The sequence below is a fragment of the Marmota monax genome, unplaced genomic scaffold (assembly GCF_021218885.2).
Source record: "Marmota monax isolate L192 unplaced genomic scaffold, Marmota_monax_Labrador192_F-V1.1 WCK01_AAM20220418_F8-fsc00070, whole genome shotgun sequence".
Classification (NCBI taxonomy): domain Eukaryota; kingdom Metazoa; phylum Chordata; class Mammalia; order Rodentia; family Sciuridae; genus Marmota; species Marmota monax.
Genome location: NW_026692116.1, coordinates 3,374,833 through 3,393,099, shown reverse-complemented (window position 1 = coordinate 3,393,099; position 18,267 = coordinate 3,374,833). Strand labels below are relative to the sequence as shown.

Genomic DNA, 18,267 nt, shown 5'->3' with positions numbered 1-18,267 from the left:
ATACTGACTATAAGCAGAATTTGTTCCAGAGAAGCTGCAGCATTGCTTTTAAGACCCTTCAACTGCCTGAATTAGAACTACTCAGATTATCTAGGATAATCTCTCTTAAAGTCAAGTGATTATAGACTTAAGTCACATCTACAAATTACCTTCACAGCAACACCTAGATTGTTTGCTTCAATAACTGGGAACGATAGTCTAGCCACGTTGACATATCAAAAACATATCACATCAAGATAAAATGATCTAACTTATACTATGGGTATTTTAGTACAAACCTTTAAAGAAAGAAAACTTTCTTTAAAGGTTTGTACTAAATGAATAGTGAATAGAGAGATCATTGTAGGTAGCATGGTAGAGAAAGGCTTGGTAGAGAAGATTCAGTTGTAGAGCCTTAAAGAATAAAAAGAATTTGGAAGGGCACTAAGGAGACTCTTTCTCCTTCTAATTATAAACCAGGCTTACTTGGCATTTTTATCACAAAGAGCTAAATGCTAATGAACACTGGACCAGCAACACCGGGAACATGTAGTAGCCTCTGAATCTTAGACTTAGTTGAAACTTCTGGTTGTCTATAAATTAATATATTTTTCTCTTTTGTCTCTTTAAGGTAAAATTTTAAAACAAACTGAGAACATCAAACAAATCGAGCATGTATTTCATGTAAATTATGTACTGTGTGAATCAGTCTAATTTAGTAATCAAGTATATTTCTAGCTGGATGTGGTGCTGCATACTTGTCATCCAAGTATGACAAGTATGGGAGGTTGAGTCAGGAGGATTGTAAATTTGAAGCCAGCCTGAGGCAATTTAGTAAGACCCTGTCCAAAAATTTAATTTTAAAAAGGGTAGAGGGGGGACTGGAGTTGTGGCTCAGTGGTAGAGTGCTTGTCTAGCACACGCGAGGCCCTTGGTTCGATCCCCAGCACCACATAAAAATAAATAAATAAAGATATTGTGTCCAACTACAACTAAAATATAAATTTTAAAAAAAGTGTGGAGAGCTGGTGATGTAGCTCAGTGTAGAGTGCTTATGCACTGTAAGGAGAATGTTATAAGGGTTCAGTCCCCAGTACTGGGGGGGGAAGAAGTATCTTCTATTCAACATTTAAAATCAGTATACAATATTAGTATTATATCCCTGAGAACCATCTTTAACCAATGGGTAAATTTTGTTAAAAGATCTAGGTGATGCTCAATCTTAATTTTGAGCTTCTAGGAAGCTAGCAATGAAAACTGAGATAAATTTTTCACATTGTACATTGATCTGAAATTGAATTCAAGTTTATTGTTTTCAGTTTTAGATTTCTTTCCTTCCTTCTCTCTCTTTCCTTCCTTCCTTCCTTCCTTCCTTCCTTCCTTCCTTCCTTCCTTCCTTCCTTCCTTCCCCTCACTCTGTTGCCCAGGCTGGTCTTAAACCCAGTGAGCTCAAATAATGCCCTATGTCAATCTCCCAAGTAGATGAGATTACAGGACCATGCCACTGTGCTTGTGCTTGGCTTTTGTTTTCAATTGTAATAAAAGCATGGAGCTGTAATCTCAGCTACTCAGGAGGCTGAGACAGGAGGATCTCTTGAGTTCACCAAGATTAAGAACAGCTTACACAACATAGTGTGACCCTGGTTTGAAAAGAAGAGAAAATATGAAACATTCTACAGTCATACCTATTATTTAGGGCTTGATTCTAGTGAAATGAATAATAAGCCTTTAAAACTTGTAGAAGGGAAGTGGAGTAGAATGATATAACCCCCAAAAGCAAGGTCAACTTGCACTTAAGTTGTAAGGAATGAGAACTGTTTGGCTCTTTGTTTAGAAGCCGCTTTCTAAAAATGACAGCGACCAGTAACCCTAGTCAGATGTGCTTGGAAATACCCTTTTTTTGTTGTTTCTTTTTCTAACAAGCTGATTGCATAATGCGTTATATGATTCATTGCGGATTTTCTCTGATTATAGAAATTCCTAATTCATTCATTATTTCAACAAATCCTATTTGGTACCTAACAATGAAGAAATCTTGCACAGTTTGACTCTGTAGGTAAGATTCCCTTGACATAGCCTATTTTGTTTGTTTTTTTCCATAAAATAAAGAAAAAACCAGAAGCCAGGAGAAATACTTCCTTCTGTGCTTTTCTTAGGATCACATTGTTTCATACTGAGTGAGATTGGCTGACTATTTCTGACTGAAAGTTCAAAGTCCCACCTGGGTCATGTGAGGCCCTGTACTACTTCTAGCTGACCTTGGTGGCTACTAAAGCAACATGCTTTTTTTTTTCCCCCTTTAGGAGCTTCTTCCATATTTTTTTTTTTTGGAAAGTATACCTTTTAAAATGGAAGCATTAAAAGATAAAAGGGCCCCTAAATGTTATTAAATCTCTTTTGAGATTCAATTTCTAGAGCTAATGGCTTATTGCTTAAAGCAACTAGCTTAAGATATACTAAATTTAAGATATTTAGAGCCATGTTTCCAATTAGATAGTAATATATAACCATGTCAATTAGCTTTGCCTTTGCTTAGGATCAATTATTATTTGACTTGACAGTTCATTTTATGCCATTAAGTGTACTGAACCAATACTACTTGGGACATACCATTTTTAAAGAACAAGCTTAATTTTTTTCCTTATATGAAAAGTACAGTCCTGCTCCCTTTATGCAAACTTAGGTTAGGTTACCAATCTCTTTATGAATTTACATTTACTAAAGAAATTTATTTCAAATATTAAGAAATATAAGCCCTATCCAAAGAATAATCATTTTGGTTTTTAATTAATTTATTTATTATTTTTCGTGGTACTGAAAGTCAAACCCAGAGTCTTGTGCGTACTTGACAAGTGTTCTATCACTGAGCTACAACCCCAATCCAGGTAATCTTAGTGGCTAAATTATGGTAGTATTTCTGGTGACTTTTGATGTATTATGCTGCTCTTTTATATCATGTAAGAGTCACTATAATCCTGAAATAGGTGATATCATTGTTATCCTTAATATCATTCCTATGAAGCAATAAAGAGACTAAAGATTGAAAACAACTTAGAAGAAAGAAGCAAACAAAAAAATACTATATTCTTTTTTTAAAAAAAAATTATATAGTTGTAGATGGATAGCATGCCTTCATTTTATTTATTTAATTTTTTATGTGGTGCTGAGGATGGAACCCAGTGACTCACACATGCTAGGCAAATGCTCTGCCACTAAGCTACAGCCCCAGCCCTAAAATGCTATATTCTTTTAGTTAAACATTTAGTTTATGATTCCTTGTGTTATGCTAGTTCCTGGGGAGGTGGAGATGAGACATGTCCCTGTCCTGGAGATGCTTACAGGCTAGTAGGGGATATGGAAAAATGAAAAGGAAGAATACATCACTGAGAATAGGGTTGCTAGAAGTAGCAAATAAAAATACAAGATGCTCAGATAAATTTGAATTTAAATAAGCTATAAATACTTTTTGGAGTATAAGCATGTTCTAAATATTGACAATAAATGAAAAATTATATATATATAAAATATAAGTATGTCCTATGCAGTATTGGTATGGGCAACCCTAGTGAACAAGGTCTGTAAGGCTTTCTGGGAAACATTGTATTTGAGCTGAATTTTGAAAAATTGGCATGAACAAGACTATAAAGATATGACTATTGCTACATTTCAGGAATAGAATGACTAGTAAGGCATAATGGCACACACCTGTAATCCGAGTGACTCAGGAGGCTGAGGCAGGAGGATCGAAAGTTCAAGGCCAGCCTGAGCAACTTTGTGAGATCCTGTCTCAGAAAATAAAAAGGGTTGGGGATATAGCTCAGTGGTAGAACACCCCTGGACTCAATCCCCAGTAATCCCCACCCTAAATGTCACAAGATGTAGTGTAATGGGTGAATTGGAGACATCACAACAGGAAGATGAGTTTCATGGTATCTGCAGTAATACAGACGCAAAGTAAGGAAGCTGAAACTATGCCCCTGGCAGCAGGAATGGAGGGCAAGAAACAAAGACACTAAGGAAGTGATTGGATCGCCAGCACTTGGTGACCAACTGAATTTGGAGATGTGGGGCTAGAGATGTAGCTCAGTGGTAGAGCATCTGCCTAGCACATGGATTTGATCTACAGCACCAAAAACTTAGATGAACAAACCAAAAAACCAAACAAAAAGAGATTTGGTGGCATGAGGAAGAAAAATAAATTTATACTTCCAGACAACTGAAGTCTGTGCTCGCTTCTTTAGTAGCCACAAAGATCAGCTAGAAGTGGTGCAGAACCGAGGTAGAACTTTGAACTCTCAATCATAGAGGAGCCAGGTGGAGGATGGATAATGGGAATAAAGAAAGATAAACCTGGGAGAGAGGGCCAGGGGAGGGTGAGTTCAGTTGAGGGTAGCTTAAGTGTGAAGTGCTTGTAGGCTATCCAGATGGAGACAAGAGATGCCCAGGGAGCACTTCAGTATTTAGCTCAAGAGCAGGCCGTGGGCGGAGACAGAGCCAAGGCTCATCAGTGCCATAGGAATAAACGTCTCACTCGTGACAGTGTACAGAGAACCCAAAGGAAGTAGAATAAACCCCGGGAAAATAATATTTTAAATTGTGAGAAAGGAAGAGAACTCCATAAAGAAGACTGGTAAGGAGTTACCAAGAAAGAAGAGAAAAACATGAGAAGAGACGTCATTAGGAAATAGTTTTTAAGCAGTGGAGGCCAACAAAGACAAATGCTGAAGGAAGTTAAATAATGTAAGAATTGAAATCCGCAATTCAGAGTTCATTGTTAAATGGGTTGGGAGTATTTGTAAAATATAATAGAGTTAAAAGCCAAACTGTTGGGTCAAGTTGGGATGAGGGAGATAAGTGACCATGACTATAGACTGCTGTTTCTAGAAGCTGCTGAAAAATAAGTTGTAAAAAAATATAACATTTACCATCTTAACTATTTTTAAATGTACGATTCAATAGTGTTAAGTATATTCACATTATTGTGTCTTCGTGATTTTTTTATTTCGTAAAACTGAAACTATACATGTTGAACAACTCCCCTTTCTCCTCCTTCCATTCCTTGGCAACCACAATTCTACTTTCCGTTTCTAGAGTTTACTTTAGATACCTCATAGAAGTGAAATAATACAGGATTTGTCTTTTTAATGACTAGCATATTTCATTTAGCATTATGTCCCTAAGGATTATCCATATTGCAGCATATGTCACAACTTCCTTCCTTTTAAAGTTTGAATAATATTCCATTATATGTAAATACCACATTTTATTTACTGTTCATCCATTGATGGACATTTAGGTTGCTTCCACCTTTCAGCTGGGATTTTTCTGTTTTCCTTTTTTTTTTTTTTTTTTTGTGTGTGTGTGTGTGTGTACGGGGGATTGAACCCAGGGCCTCAAGCATGCAAGACAAGTCCTTTACTACTGAACTATCCCTATTCCTTTTTCTAAATTTTACTTTGAAACAGGGTCTTGCTAAATTGCTCAGGTCAGCCTCAAATTTAAGATCCTCCGTCCTTAGACTTCTGGGTAGCTGGGATTTTAGGTGTGTGCTACCATACCTGTCTGGAAATTATTTTAAATTGAGCTAATCCAGTTTGATCTATCAAGAGTCCTTAAATTCTGTTTGAAAGATAGTGGAGCCTGACAAAGTAAATATATTCCTGTAATGCAAGATTGATTCAGTATTTGAAAATCTTTTATCATGGAGAAGGAATAGAAGAGAAAATGATAGGATTATCTAAATTGATACATTTGACAAAAATCAGTAAATTCTTAGCAACTAAGAATACAAAGGACTGGAGGCTGAGACAGGAGGATCGTGAGTTCAAAGCCAGCCTCAACAAAATGTGAAGCGCTAACTAAGTAACTCAGTGAGACCCTGTCTCTGAATAAAATATGAAATAGGGCTGGAGATGTGGCTCAGTGGTCAAGTGCCCCTGAGTTCAATACCCAGTAACCCCCCCAAAAAAAAGAACACAAAGGAAATTTTTCAATCTGACTACAAAAACCCCTATATCCAACATCATGTGTAATGGTAAAAGTCTGAATATATAATGTCTGTGATCAGGATCAAGGTAAGGATGTACATTTTCCTCACTTCTATATTTTACTGAATATCCTAGCCACTATAATAAGAAAAATAAATAAAAGGCATAGAGATTGAAAAGAAAATTGAACCACTGAAAATATTTGACACAGGTGAAGACTAACTACTTCCATGCAACTTATTACTAGATTATAATGAAAATATTTTCTGGTATACAAATAGGCATTTATTATAAAACATTTATTTGGCTGAGCATGGTGGAATATGCCTATAATCCTAGCTACTCAGGAGGCTGAGGCAGGAGGATCACAAGTTTGAGACCAGCCTTGGCAAATAAAATTAAAGACGGGCTTGGGATGTAGTTCAGTGGTACAGTGCTTGCCTAGCATGCTTGCCGTCCTGGGCTGAATTCCCAGTAACACACACACACACACACACTCACCCATACACAAAACATCTGCAACACATATATCTATTTGCAAACAGTCCTAAAACATTTCCTATAACCTGTCTGTACACTCATTAAAGTCCTAATTTTGTCCTTTTAGGTGCACTGTCATCTAGCATGAAAGATTTACTCAAGGCAGAAGCAATGATACTCCCAAGACAGGTTTTGTTAACTTATAATTACCATCAGGGCAGCTAGAAATTCTGAACCAACAATTCCCAAAATGTCTACATTGACCACCAGCATCAGCATCATCTATAAGTGCACATTTTCAGTCTCACCCAAGATCTAGTGAGTCAGAAACTCTGAGACTAGGGTCCAGCAGTCTGTAGTTTAAGAAGCCTACAGGTGATCTGAATTTCCTTCAGGTTTGAGAAACATCTATTATATAAGGATTAGTTCAGAGAACCTATTTAAAGAGAAAGATTATAGCTCCAACTGGTTCCTACTCCCTCTTAATGAAAGTGTATAGAATATCTTATATTTTAGCCAATAAATATCTTAAATCTTAAATATCTTTAATTTCATCAATGATAGTTCATTTCTAACTTTCATCATGCTTTCTGATAAGCCACAGATTTTACCAATAAAATCCTGTTTCTATATGGGACTAGTATAGCTTGTTAGAATGCTTAGCATGTGTGAAGCCCTAGGTTCCATCCCCAGCACAGTTAAAAAAGAAAAAAAAAAATCTGAGAAATAGATCAAACTTGATATAAGGAATATAGAAGTACTTTGAGTAGTTAGTTGCCTCTGAAACATTGGCTTCCTGATTAGAGCTCCAACGGAACACACCTGTGCAACCTTGGTTATGATATTAAAGATACCTGGACTATAACCTGCAAACAACAACAACGCAAATACCATATTGTGTGTATTGGGGAATTTTAAAATAAATTATGGGGCTGGGGTTATGACTCAGTGGTAAAGTGCTTTTTTCGCATGTGTGAAGCACTAGGTTCAATCCTCAGCACCACATAAAAATAAATAAATTAAATAAAGATATCATGTCCATCTACAACTAAAAAAAATTTTTTTTAAAAATAAATTTAAAAATTATGGTCATTATACAGTAGGAAAGGAAAGAATAGAGAAGGTGTGTGTTGTGTACAGGGAAAGAACACCTTTAATGGCTAATACAGAGAAGTCAGAAGCAGAGAATGAGAAGTTGGAAGGTAATGTGAGTGCAGAAGATGATGAAGATATAACAAGAGTTGGTACAGGGAATGGGAAAGGGGGTGGACTAGAGACGTGGAGGGTTTTCAGGCACTGTGAACAACCCAACTCTACTTTTATTTCCCCTTACTAAGGAGAAGCTGAAGTCTGAAATTGATGCCTGAAATAGATTTTTAGAATGTGGATCTTATAAAATTATTTAAAACCTACTGCTATACATGTGTTTATTGTTATTGCCCCCTTGTGGTACAATTCCTGTAGTTCATGAAATTATTCCTTCAACATGGGTGGGTTTTTTTAAATGAAGCTCAAGAGTGTCATCTTCTGGTAGTGTGAGAGAAGTACAAGCGAAGAGGTGGTGGTAGAATCAGGATAATAAAAATCTCAGGAATGGATAAACCTTTGACATTTTTTGCTGATTATTGTAACATTGAGCATGCATTATAATGTCTGTGTCTTTTTATTTGACTATCATATTACTTTCTGTGATTAAAGTTTTATGTGTATGAGTATGCCTGAAAAATAAAACAAAACTCAACTAACTCTCCTTTTCACAAAAGTATGTGGGAAATTTGCTTTTGGTTTGTGATAGAAACCACAAGTTGAAGAGCCTGTTCTTTGTGACTTTGTGACTACCTCTTTGATGCGGGTTGGCTTGAGGCCTTTGCTCAAAACAAGAAATTTGATTCTAGTAGCTAAATACTTCACTGCTTAGCAGTTTACTAAGAAACTTAGTTTGTGCTTTAAAGTAAAACAAAACATTTTAGGTGTCATGGAAAAGTAATAATTTTTCCCCAGTTTTTTTTTTTTTCTTAAAGATATGGTCTTGCTGTGTTGCCTAGGCTGGCGCCGAACCCCTTAGGCTCAAACAAGCCTCCTGCTCCTGCCTCAGTCTTCCTTGTGGCTGGCTTCCAATGAGATTTTAAACCCAAAACCACTGTGTTGGTTAGTTAATAAACATTTATTGAACATTTAAACAGCAAACTGTGCTATGTGCTACAGAGGAAGTTCAAAGATGGATGTGACCAACTCTGTGCCTTCAGATCAAATTATTGTCTAGCAGGGAAAATAATGTTAGATTTGGGAATATAAAGAAAGAATGAAGGAAGAATATAAGCTCAGGAGAGAAATGCACAGCTTCAAGCTTATTCATTTGGAAGATGCATGGGGCAGTGAGGTACTTTTAAATCTTGACTTTGGGCAGAATAAAAGACGAAATGTTGGGTTGGGGATGTGGCTCAAGTGGTAGCGCGCTCGCCTGGCATGCGTGCGGCCCGGGTTCGATTCTCAGCACCACATACAAACAAAGATGTTGTGTCCACCAATAACTAAAAAATAAATATTAAAAGATTCTCTCTCTCTCTCTCTCTCTCCCTCTCTCTCTTCTCTCTCTCTCTCTCTCTCCAAAAAAAAAAAAAAAAAAAAAGGACGCTGGAAGTGACAGCTCTTTCAATCCTATCCCAGAAGTTCTTCATGATAGAATGTGCTACTTCTGAGCTGGGCACAGTGGTGAATGCCTCTAATCTCACCAATTTGTGGGCCTGAGGCAGGAGGATTGCAAGTGCAAGGCCAGCCGCAGCAACTTAGTGAGATCTGTCTCAAAATAAAAATAAATCAATAAATAGGGCTGGGGATGTAGCTTAGTGGTAGAGCACCCCTGGGTTCAATCTCCAGTACAAAAAGGGGAGGGGTGGGAAGAGGATGAGGAGAAGAAGGAGGAAGAGGAGGAGAGCTATTTGTTACTCCCATGTAAAAACCCAGCATCTACTTCACTCACTCATCCAATTGACAGGTGCATTATATGTGTTACATATATTATATTTACACTCATATCTGTGATTGATTATGTCAGGCATTGTTCAAAACCCTGAGGAAACAAAGATGAATATCCTGGCCCTGTTTTGAGTTGCTTGTGTGGAGGATGAAGACTATCAAGGAATGAGTGTGCCTGCAAATTTTTAATGGGAACGCTTGGGAGGGGCATTTGACCTAGTCAGTACTAACCCTGCTCTACTAGTTCCTCTCCAACACAGGTAATTATAGTTCTTGTACCTAACCTAACTGGTTAAAAGCTCTGGAGGCAAACTATATAGGCTCAGATTCTAGCTCTACCATGAACCTGTTCTACATGTTTCTTAACTCCTTCCACCCCAATTAGGGAATGAGCCCAGGACCACACCCAGCCGTTTTTTTTTTTTTTTTTAATTATTTTAAATTTTAGCCAGGATCTAGCTAAGTTGTCCAGGCTGGCCTCAAACCTGTGATCCTCCTGCCTCTGCCTCTTGACTTGTTTGGATTACAGGTGTGCCTGGTTCTTAATCTCTTCTCTTTTTTTTTCTTTTTTTAACTATGTTTTTTAGTTGTCAATGGACCTTTATTTTATTTATTTATTTTTATGTGGTGCTGAGGATCAAACCCAGTGCCTCCCACATGCTAGTGCTCTACCACTGAGCCACAACCATAGCCTTCTTAACCTCTTCTTAACTTCCCTTGTCTCGTTTTCTTTTTCCTTTTTTTTTTTTTTTTTTTTGGTACTGGGGATTGAATCCACAGGCACTTTAACAATGAGCCACATCCCCGGCCCTATTACTACTACTACTACTACTACTATTATTATTATTATTATTATTATTATTATTATTATTGAGGCAGGGTCTCATTAAATTGCTTGAATTTACCATCCTCCTTCCTCAGCCTCCCAAGCTGCTGGGATTACAAGCTTACACCATTGCACCTGGCTTGTCTGTTTTCTTATCAATGAAGAGAAAGTGCTAACCCTATTCCATAAGGAAATTTTTGAGGATTAAAGAGATATACATGCAAACTGCTTAGGACAATGTTGGCATAAAGAAAACAATTTGACAAACACCTATGTATCTACCACCTTCTTAACAAATCGTAAGCTTTTACCATATTTGCTCCATTTTCCCAAAGAAATAAAACATTACAGGTACAGTTGAAGTTCTCTGTATCTTCCTAGATAGTCTTCCTCCTCCAGAATATCCATTCTTGAGTATGGTGGGTGTCCTGCCATTATGCTTTCATACTTTCCTTACCTATTTGTAGGCACATAAACAACACATGGTATTACTTTGCATGTTTTTCCCCTGTGCTGGGGATCAGACCCAGAGTCTCATGCAGGGTAAGCAATATTCTACCACTAAGCTGCACTCCCAGAGTCTTTGTATGCTTCTAAACTTCAGTAAGTGGTACTAGATCCCACGTGTCAATCTGCAACTTCTGCCTCTTAACATTACAAATATTTTCCATGTAGATGTATATGAGCTTATTTCTTCCATTTTAATTACTAAGTAGTTTATTTTCTAAATATACCACAATTTATTTTAAACTGTTTCAGTAAATCCTTTGAATTCATAGCAACATATTTGTTCTACTTCATGATAACATTTTTTTCTGGAAATTTTCTTTATCTGATTTTTGCTTTTCCTATTTCTTTCCTCCTAATTCTTTTAAGTTTACTGTATAGATCTCTTGCTTATTTTTTTAGTTATTACTCATTCCTATGTGAATTGTTTTTTTCAGTCAACTATTTACAGACAGCAACTGGGCAGTGAACTGAGCTAGCAGTGAAGCTGATTGTTGGGTGTGTGTGTGTGTGTGTGTGTGTGTGTGTGTGTTGAGGAACAGACAAGAGGTGAGGCAGAGACAGAGACCTCACACAGACATATTAGCCTGTGTATCTCTGCAGGAGGTACAGGGCTCTTGTCTCTCCCAGCTGTTGTAGTCCATCACCAGACTGCCTCCAACAAAGTTAACATGTTTAAGGATTTTATCATACAACCCCACCTTGTTCCACTACTTCATGGTGTCTGGTGGTGTTCTGGGAAGTCCCGGAAGCTTGTGCCCCTCAAACCTTCCTTGTAAACCAGATGATGGTTCTGCTCCTCAGATGCACCTCCTGCCTGGTGCCCTGCCCATTTTGAGAACCCAGGCCTCAGCAGGTGTTTAATCTCAGCCTATTTGGGGGCTCTGGTATAATCTCTGGGTTTAGTAGATCACCCTCAATTATTGTATTGTGCCTAGGATTACATTGGTACCTTATTTTATCAAATATGGAGTTTGCGTTTTTCTCATTTTCTTTTTGTTTTTGTGTGACTCAAGGATGACACAATGACAGACATAACTTTATTTAAAATTTTTCAAATGGAATGTTTCTATTGTTGGAGGAAGTAGGGATTCTACCACCTTAGACCACTCTACGTGGGAAAAATAGTTTTAAACTTCTGTGCACACAAGAAGCCCCCAGGGATGGGGGTGTAGCTCAGTTAGTAGAGTGCTTGTTTCACAAGCACAAGGCCCTGGGTTCAATCTCCAGCACCAAAAAAAAAAAAAAAAAAAAAAACTAAGAAGCTCCCTCTCATCATCATAGAGGTAGAAAGTAATAGAGCAGATGGATTCAAATACATTTCTGTCTAAATCCAAAGCCCACATTCTTTTCATCAGAAAACTTTCTCTTAAAGGATAAAAATACCTTTTATTGATATCTTTCAGATGTTTCTTCCCATGAACCTTTTTTTATTAACTACTTTTTTTTTTATCTCCTGGTTTTTAGTGTGACAAGTACAAGACTGGAGTTATCGATGGGCCCGCATGTAATAGCCTCTGTGTTACGGAAACGCTTTATTTTGGAAAATGTTTATCTACCAAGCCCAACAATCAGGTATGGACATTATGAATAAAGACTCCAGAATGTCAGTAAGCTTTAATTCTACCTTAAACTAAAGGCATTATTAAAATAATTTTTGAACCAGAGTTTTAGAACATTACATGTAATTCAGTTTTATAGGCTTTAATTCATTCATTCAACAGATACTTATTTCTTCTCTATTCCCTGTGTATCCCCAGATACTGTTTTAATTATTTCAAAGTAAAAAATAAGAAGGGCTGGGAGTGTAGCTCAGTGGTAGAATGCTTGTCTAGCATATGTGAAACCCTTGGGCTCAATCCCCAATACTGGAAAAAAAACAAAGAAAAAAGATAAGATTACTTCTCTTATGAACCTTACATTTCCCCCAGAGAGATGAGAGACACAAGCAGTTGATAAACAAAACAATTATCGGCTATGGTGTGTTCTATATATAGGAGGCACACAGGTGAGTTGGTAGAGAATGGGGAAGAGGGATGGTAGAAATGCTTTAGAGGAGATGATCAGGGAAGACCTTTGAGAGATAACATTTGAGCTCATGCATGAACAAAGAATTAAATTATAAGCATAGGCTGAGCTAAATCACAAAAGAACCATAAACAGCTGATAAACATAATGAAAAAAATTCTACCTCCCCATCAAAGAAATGTAAGTAAAAATAGGATGCTATTGGACTGGAATAAGATACAACAAAACTTGGGCAGGGAAAAATTACATTTTTATATTCATCCTACTTCTAAATTTCCCAATATGAGTATATATTATTTGTTAGAAATTTTGAATAATTTTCAAGTTGACACTACTAATCATGTATAAGAGGATTTCTGACTGAATCTCCAGCATTTGAGTGTCAGTTGTGTGCCAGGCACTTTTTGATGTATTGGGTGAGACTGTGGGGAACAAGACAGACAAAGCCTCTGGACTTGTGTGCTTTGTGTTTTAATGTGAGAGAAGATATCATAAATGAATAAATAGATAATTTAAAAGATAGAAGGAAAGCAAAACAGAATGAGTTCCAGGTGCCAGGGGATGGGAGAGGACTCTTATTATAGATTGGGAGTTAGAAAAGGCCTTCCTAAGGTGACATTGGAGCTAATAATTGAATGAAGTGAAGGAACTGTCCCTATGAAGAACTCAGAGAATACGCTGCAAGTGGAACCAACACACGTGAAACAGATGTGAAGCAGGAAGAAGCTTGGTTGGTTTAGAGAAGAGAAAGACCAGCATAGCTCAAAAAATAAAGAACCAGAGAGCAAAGTGGTAAAGACTAGGATGGAGAAGTAGACCAGGCCATCTCCAAAGGGGCTTAACAAGCAAAGGAAAGGACTTCGGACTTCATTCTAATTGAATTGGGAGTTTAATAGAGGGTTTGAAGGAGGGGCATGATATAATCTGCTTTGTTTGGATTTTTGTTTTGTTTTATTATTAATTAATATGGTTCTCATTTATTTTTTTTTTTTATGTAGAAATAAGAGAGGCAGGCTGTCCTAGTGGTTAAGACCATAAGCTATGAGTCCTGACTTCTGGGTTCAAATACTGGCATTGCCACTACTTTTTACTTCCAGATGTTATTTTACCTATCTGCTTCAGTTTCCCCATCAATGAAATGGTAATTATATTACCTACCTCATAGGGTTAGTGTAAGTATTAAAATAATAAAATTAATTAGTAGACTGTCAGTCTGCTTTCCATTACTGCAACAAAATACCTCAGATACTCAACTTGAAACAAAGAAAGGATTATTTTTGGCTCAGTTTTAGAGCTTTCAGTCCATGGTAAGTTGGCCTCCTTGCTTTTGGGATTGTGGCAAGGCAGTACATCCTTTTGAGAGCACATCACAACAGAATTCATTCACTTCATGACCAAGGAATGGAAAAGCAGAAGAGACTGGTGTCCCATTGAGAGTATATCCCCAATGACTTAATACCTCCTATTAGGCCCCATCTCCCCCACCCCATCTTTTTGTGATAGTAGGGATTGAACCCAGGGATGCTGTACCACTGAGCTACATTCCCAGTCCTTTTTAAATTAAATTTAATTTATTTTTTTAAATTTTGAGACAGGATCTTCCTGAGTTGCCAAGGCTGGCCTCAAACTTGCAATCCTTCTGCTTCAGCCTCCTGAGTCAAGATTCTACCACCTCCCAACAGCTCCAGATTGGGGACTAAGCCTTTAACACGTAGGCCTTTGGGGACACATTCAAACCATAGCATTTTGCTCCTGGCTCCCCAAACATTCATATCCATCTCCCAACGCAGAACACATTCAGACCATCCCGAGTCCCAAAGTCTTCACTGCCTCGGCGTCACTCCACAGTTTCTTCCAGGACACAAAGCAAATTCAGTTGTGAGCCCCTGTAAAAATAAAAAGTTGCACATTCCCACAATACAATGGCACAGGGTAAATGTTCCCATTCCAAAATGGAACAATAGGGGAGTAAAAGGAGGGACTGAACCAAAGCAAGACCAAAACCCAGCAGGGCAAACATTAAATCCTACAACTATAGGATTCAGAACACACTGGCAGAATGTGGGCTCCCAAAAGCTTGGGAAGCCCCACCCCAAGGCCTTGCTGGTTGCAGCCCACGTGGCCACGTTGCCTGCAGCCTCCCTCAGCACACATTCGCCTTCCTGGCATCTCTGTCTGGGGTCTCCCTTGCAGCTTCAGCTTCACTCAGAGCTGCATGCATTTTCCACAGGGACTGCTCACAGGGACTCAGGGACTCCAGCACAACATAAGATGTAGTAAATGCTATATAATGTTAGTTTAATAAATAGATACTTAATAATGATTAATTCTGGGGAGTGGAACTAGGGAAATAGAATATGGAAGAATTTTGTTTTATCCTTCTATCTACTTTGACTTTTCAAAAGCTATTTTTAGGCATGCATTACATTCATTTTATTTTTTTAATTCATGTAAGGAAAAATGTCTTTGATTATTTCAGATTTGTAGCTCAGTTTGTTTTGATGCTTGTTTGTGTTTTGTAGAGGAAGAGGACCTTAAAAATATACTGGTATAGGGCTGGGGTTGTGGCTCAGCAGTAGAGCACTCGCCTAGCGTGGGTGAGGCACTGGGTTCGAGCCTATAAATAAAAATAAAGGCATGTGTCCACCAACAACTAAAAAAAAAAAGCATTTTAAAAAATATAATAGTATATGTTTTAGAGTTTTCTACTTAGTGTGATATATCTCTTGTCATTCTTTTTCACAAAGATGTATTTAGGGATTTGGGATAATCTACCAGGTGTTGTGAAATGTCAGATGGAACAAGCTCTTCATCTTGATTTTGGAACTGAGTTGGAGCCAAGAAAAGAAATAGTTCTATTTGATAAGCCAACTAGGGGAACTACTGTACAGAAATTCAAAGAGATGGTCTACAGTCTATTTAAGGTAAGTTTATCTATTCACACATTGCTAGTGTAAAGAAATATTCTTCCAGAAGAATTGGCAGAACTCACCCTAAATCATTAAAATGTTGATATTTGACCTCTATCGGGAACTCCGTCCTGAGGGAAAAATTCAGAGAAAGAAAAAAATACATGTTGGAAGATCTTTAATTTAACATTCCTTGTAATAGTTTAAAGTGTCCAGGTGTGAGGGGGGAGTTCATTAACTAGTTGTAGTATTATACATTTTGCCACTGAAACTAATACCAGAAAAAGCATAATAAAATTAGCATACTCTAGGTGGGCTTGGTGACATAGTCCCAGCTACTTGGGAGGCTGAGGTAGGAGGATTGCTTAAGCCCAGGGGTTCAAGGCCTGCCTGGACAACATAACAAGATTGTCTCAAAAATAAATAAATTAATTAAAATGAGTACACTCTGGTTACAATCTTTTATTATTATTATTTTATAACATTTAATTTAAATTTTGTTTTTCTTTTCAGTGAATACATTTTTCACTAGCAATCCCTATGGTTAGAAAAACAATTCATTATTTATAATTTTATATTTTTGTACAGATTATTTTAGGACAAGTAAAACACATTTGAGGATTAAGTCTGTTTAGAATCTGTAATATTCTGACACATCTGCAAGGAAGGCCTCTCCTCTAACTGGAATTTCTCTAATTTTAGAAGCTCTCCAAGCTTTCTTACCTATGATTTAGAAATCTGTAATCTGAGACTTTAGCATCTCCTAATTTAAAGTTTCCCTACAACATAAACCATCAGTAGCTGATATCAACGGGGAAGTTTCCAAAAATTAAACCACTATCTAATTTTTTGCAAAGTGTTTACTCATGAATTAACAGTCTTTGCCTTCATTCTTTATTTCCCAAATGCAGAAATATGATCACATATTGACAATAATAAAGCTGAATTCTCTTTAAGAGATTGACATATTAAGCTGAGTGCAGTGATACATGCCTATAATCCAATGGATCAGGAGGCTGAGGCAGGAGGATTGCAAGTTCAAAGCCAGCCTCAGCAAAAGAAAGGCACTAAACAACTCAGTGAGACCCTGTCTCTAAATAAAATACAAAATAGGGCTGGGGATGTGGCTCAGTGGCCAAGTGCCCCTAAATTCAATCTCTGGTACATCCCACCGCACCCCCCCCACACACACACACACAAAGAGAGACAAAGGCAAAAGCTCAAATGTAAAATTTAGTTATACTGTGAGTCTTGTGAACTTGGAGACAACCCCATTAACTCACTAGAATCCAAAATTGGGTCTCATAATTTCTTGGATATAATTCCTCTGAAACCTTTTCCTCAGCAACTAAATTCTAAAATAACCATGTGATTAGCTTTGTCCTCTAGTGGATTTGTCTGTTATTTCTTCCTTATTGTGAGCTGAATGGCATGACAGAGCAGAGGCAAAGGGGCATATAATCAGTTCATAAAATTAAGTCATATAATCAAGGCATATAATCAAGTCATAAAATTAAGTCATAATCAGAGTTTCTACAGCATGGCAACAACTTTGCAGATGCCCACATCATGATAGCTGAAATAATAAAGCTCCGCAAAGGCTAAAGCTGAGAGTGCCAAAAGGCCTGCCTTGGAAACTTTCCGGGATTCATCCCCATGAACATAGTAACAACTTGTCCAAGGCCCCTGTGACTGTGGAGAGTGAGGACTGCAGCCAAGGAGTAGTCCACTGCAGAGCAAGAATTCAAATATGCAGCTGGAAGCAGGCCCAAGACCCAAATACTTGACAGCCCTCTCACTAGTTCAATGAAGAAAATGGCAGTTTGGTGACAGGTGAATGTGTGTGTTCTACTCCATCTTGGGGTAGGTTAGTCCTGGGGAAATGCTAGTACATGAGCAGGTCTGACTGCTGGGGTTCAGAGAACAGAGGTCGGCCTCCTTGAGCACCTCTGAGGATACCCAGACACTATTTTTTTTTTTTTTTAGAAATGGAACTCAAATGACTAATTCTTTACTCTATGTGGCCATTTTACAATTCCTTTTTAAATTTAAAGAAACATTAATACAAGACAATACAATAATGAAAATATTTGCAGTATTGGAAATAATTTATTTTTCTCATCTCTATTGCTCTTTTCACTCAGAAGCTTTTCTTTTCTTTGGCTATTTACCTACATTTCAGATTATTTTATCCCAGAGAACCTTAACAAAAACTTTTAAACCTCTATTATTAGAACAATTATAGTTAGGACAAAATAATTCTGTTAATATGATAAATACAAAATAGAAGAAAATAATTTTCACTCTTATAACTTTGATGTGAGTTCATTACAATGTAATTTGGAAAGTTAATGTATGAATAAGACAAGGGATAATTACTTCGAGTCTTGGTTAACTATCTGAAGGTTCTAATAGGCCCCGGGGAGTTAGGGTGGCCATTTCTTAACAAAGATATCCTTAAAATGCTTTTACTGTAGTTACATAAAACATGTTACCTAAATTATCATAAGTATTTGGAGATGTAACGTATTAAGGTCCTTTATGGGGATTCAGTAGTAAGATTATTACTAGCATA

The 18,267-nt window shown here is 37.3% G+C and overlaps 1 protein-coding gene and 1 pseudogene across 1 annotated transcript in view; one reads left to right on the top strand and one right to left on the bottom strand.

The window, feature by feature from the left end:
- The window catches only part of Dipk1a (divergent protein kinase domain 1A), a 104,756-nt gene that overhangs the window by 84,358 nt on the left and 2,131 nt on the right, over positions 1-18,267 (top strand). Inside the window, exons 3-4 of the mRNA XM_046461833.2 lie at positions 12,223-12,330; positions 15,531-15,707. Of these exons, the coding sequence (XP_046317789.1) occupies positions 12,223-12,330; positions 15,531-15,707 (285 nt within the window). The remainder of the gene's footprint in view (positions 1-12,222; positions 12,331-15,530; positions 15,708-18,267) is intronic.
- On the bottom strand, positions 17,217-18,182 carry LOC124104328 (succinate dehydrogenase [ubiquinone] cytochrome b small subunit, mitochondrial-like; annotated as a pseudogene).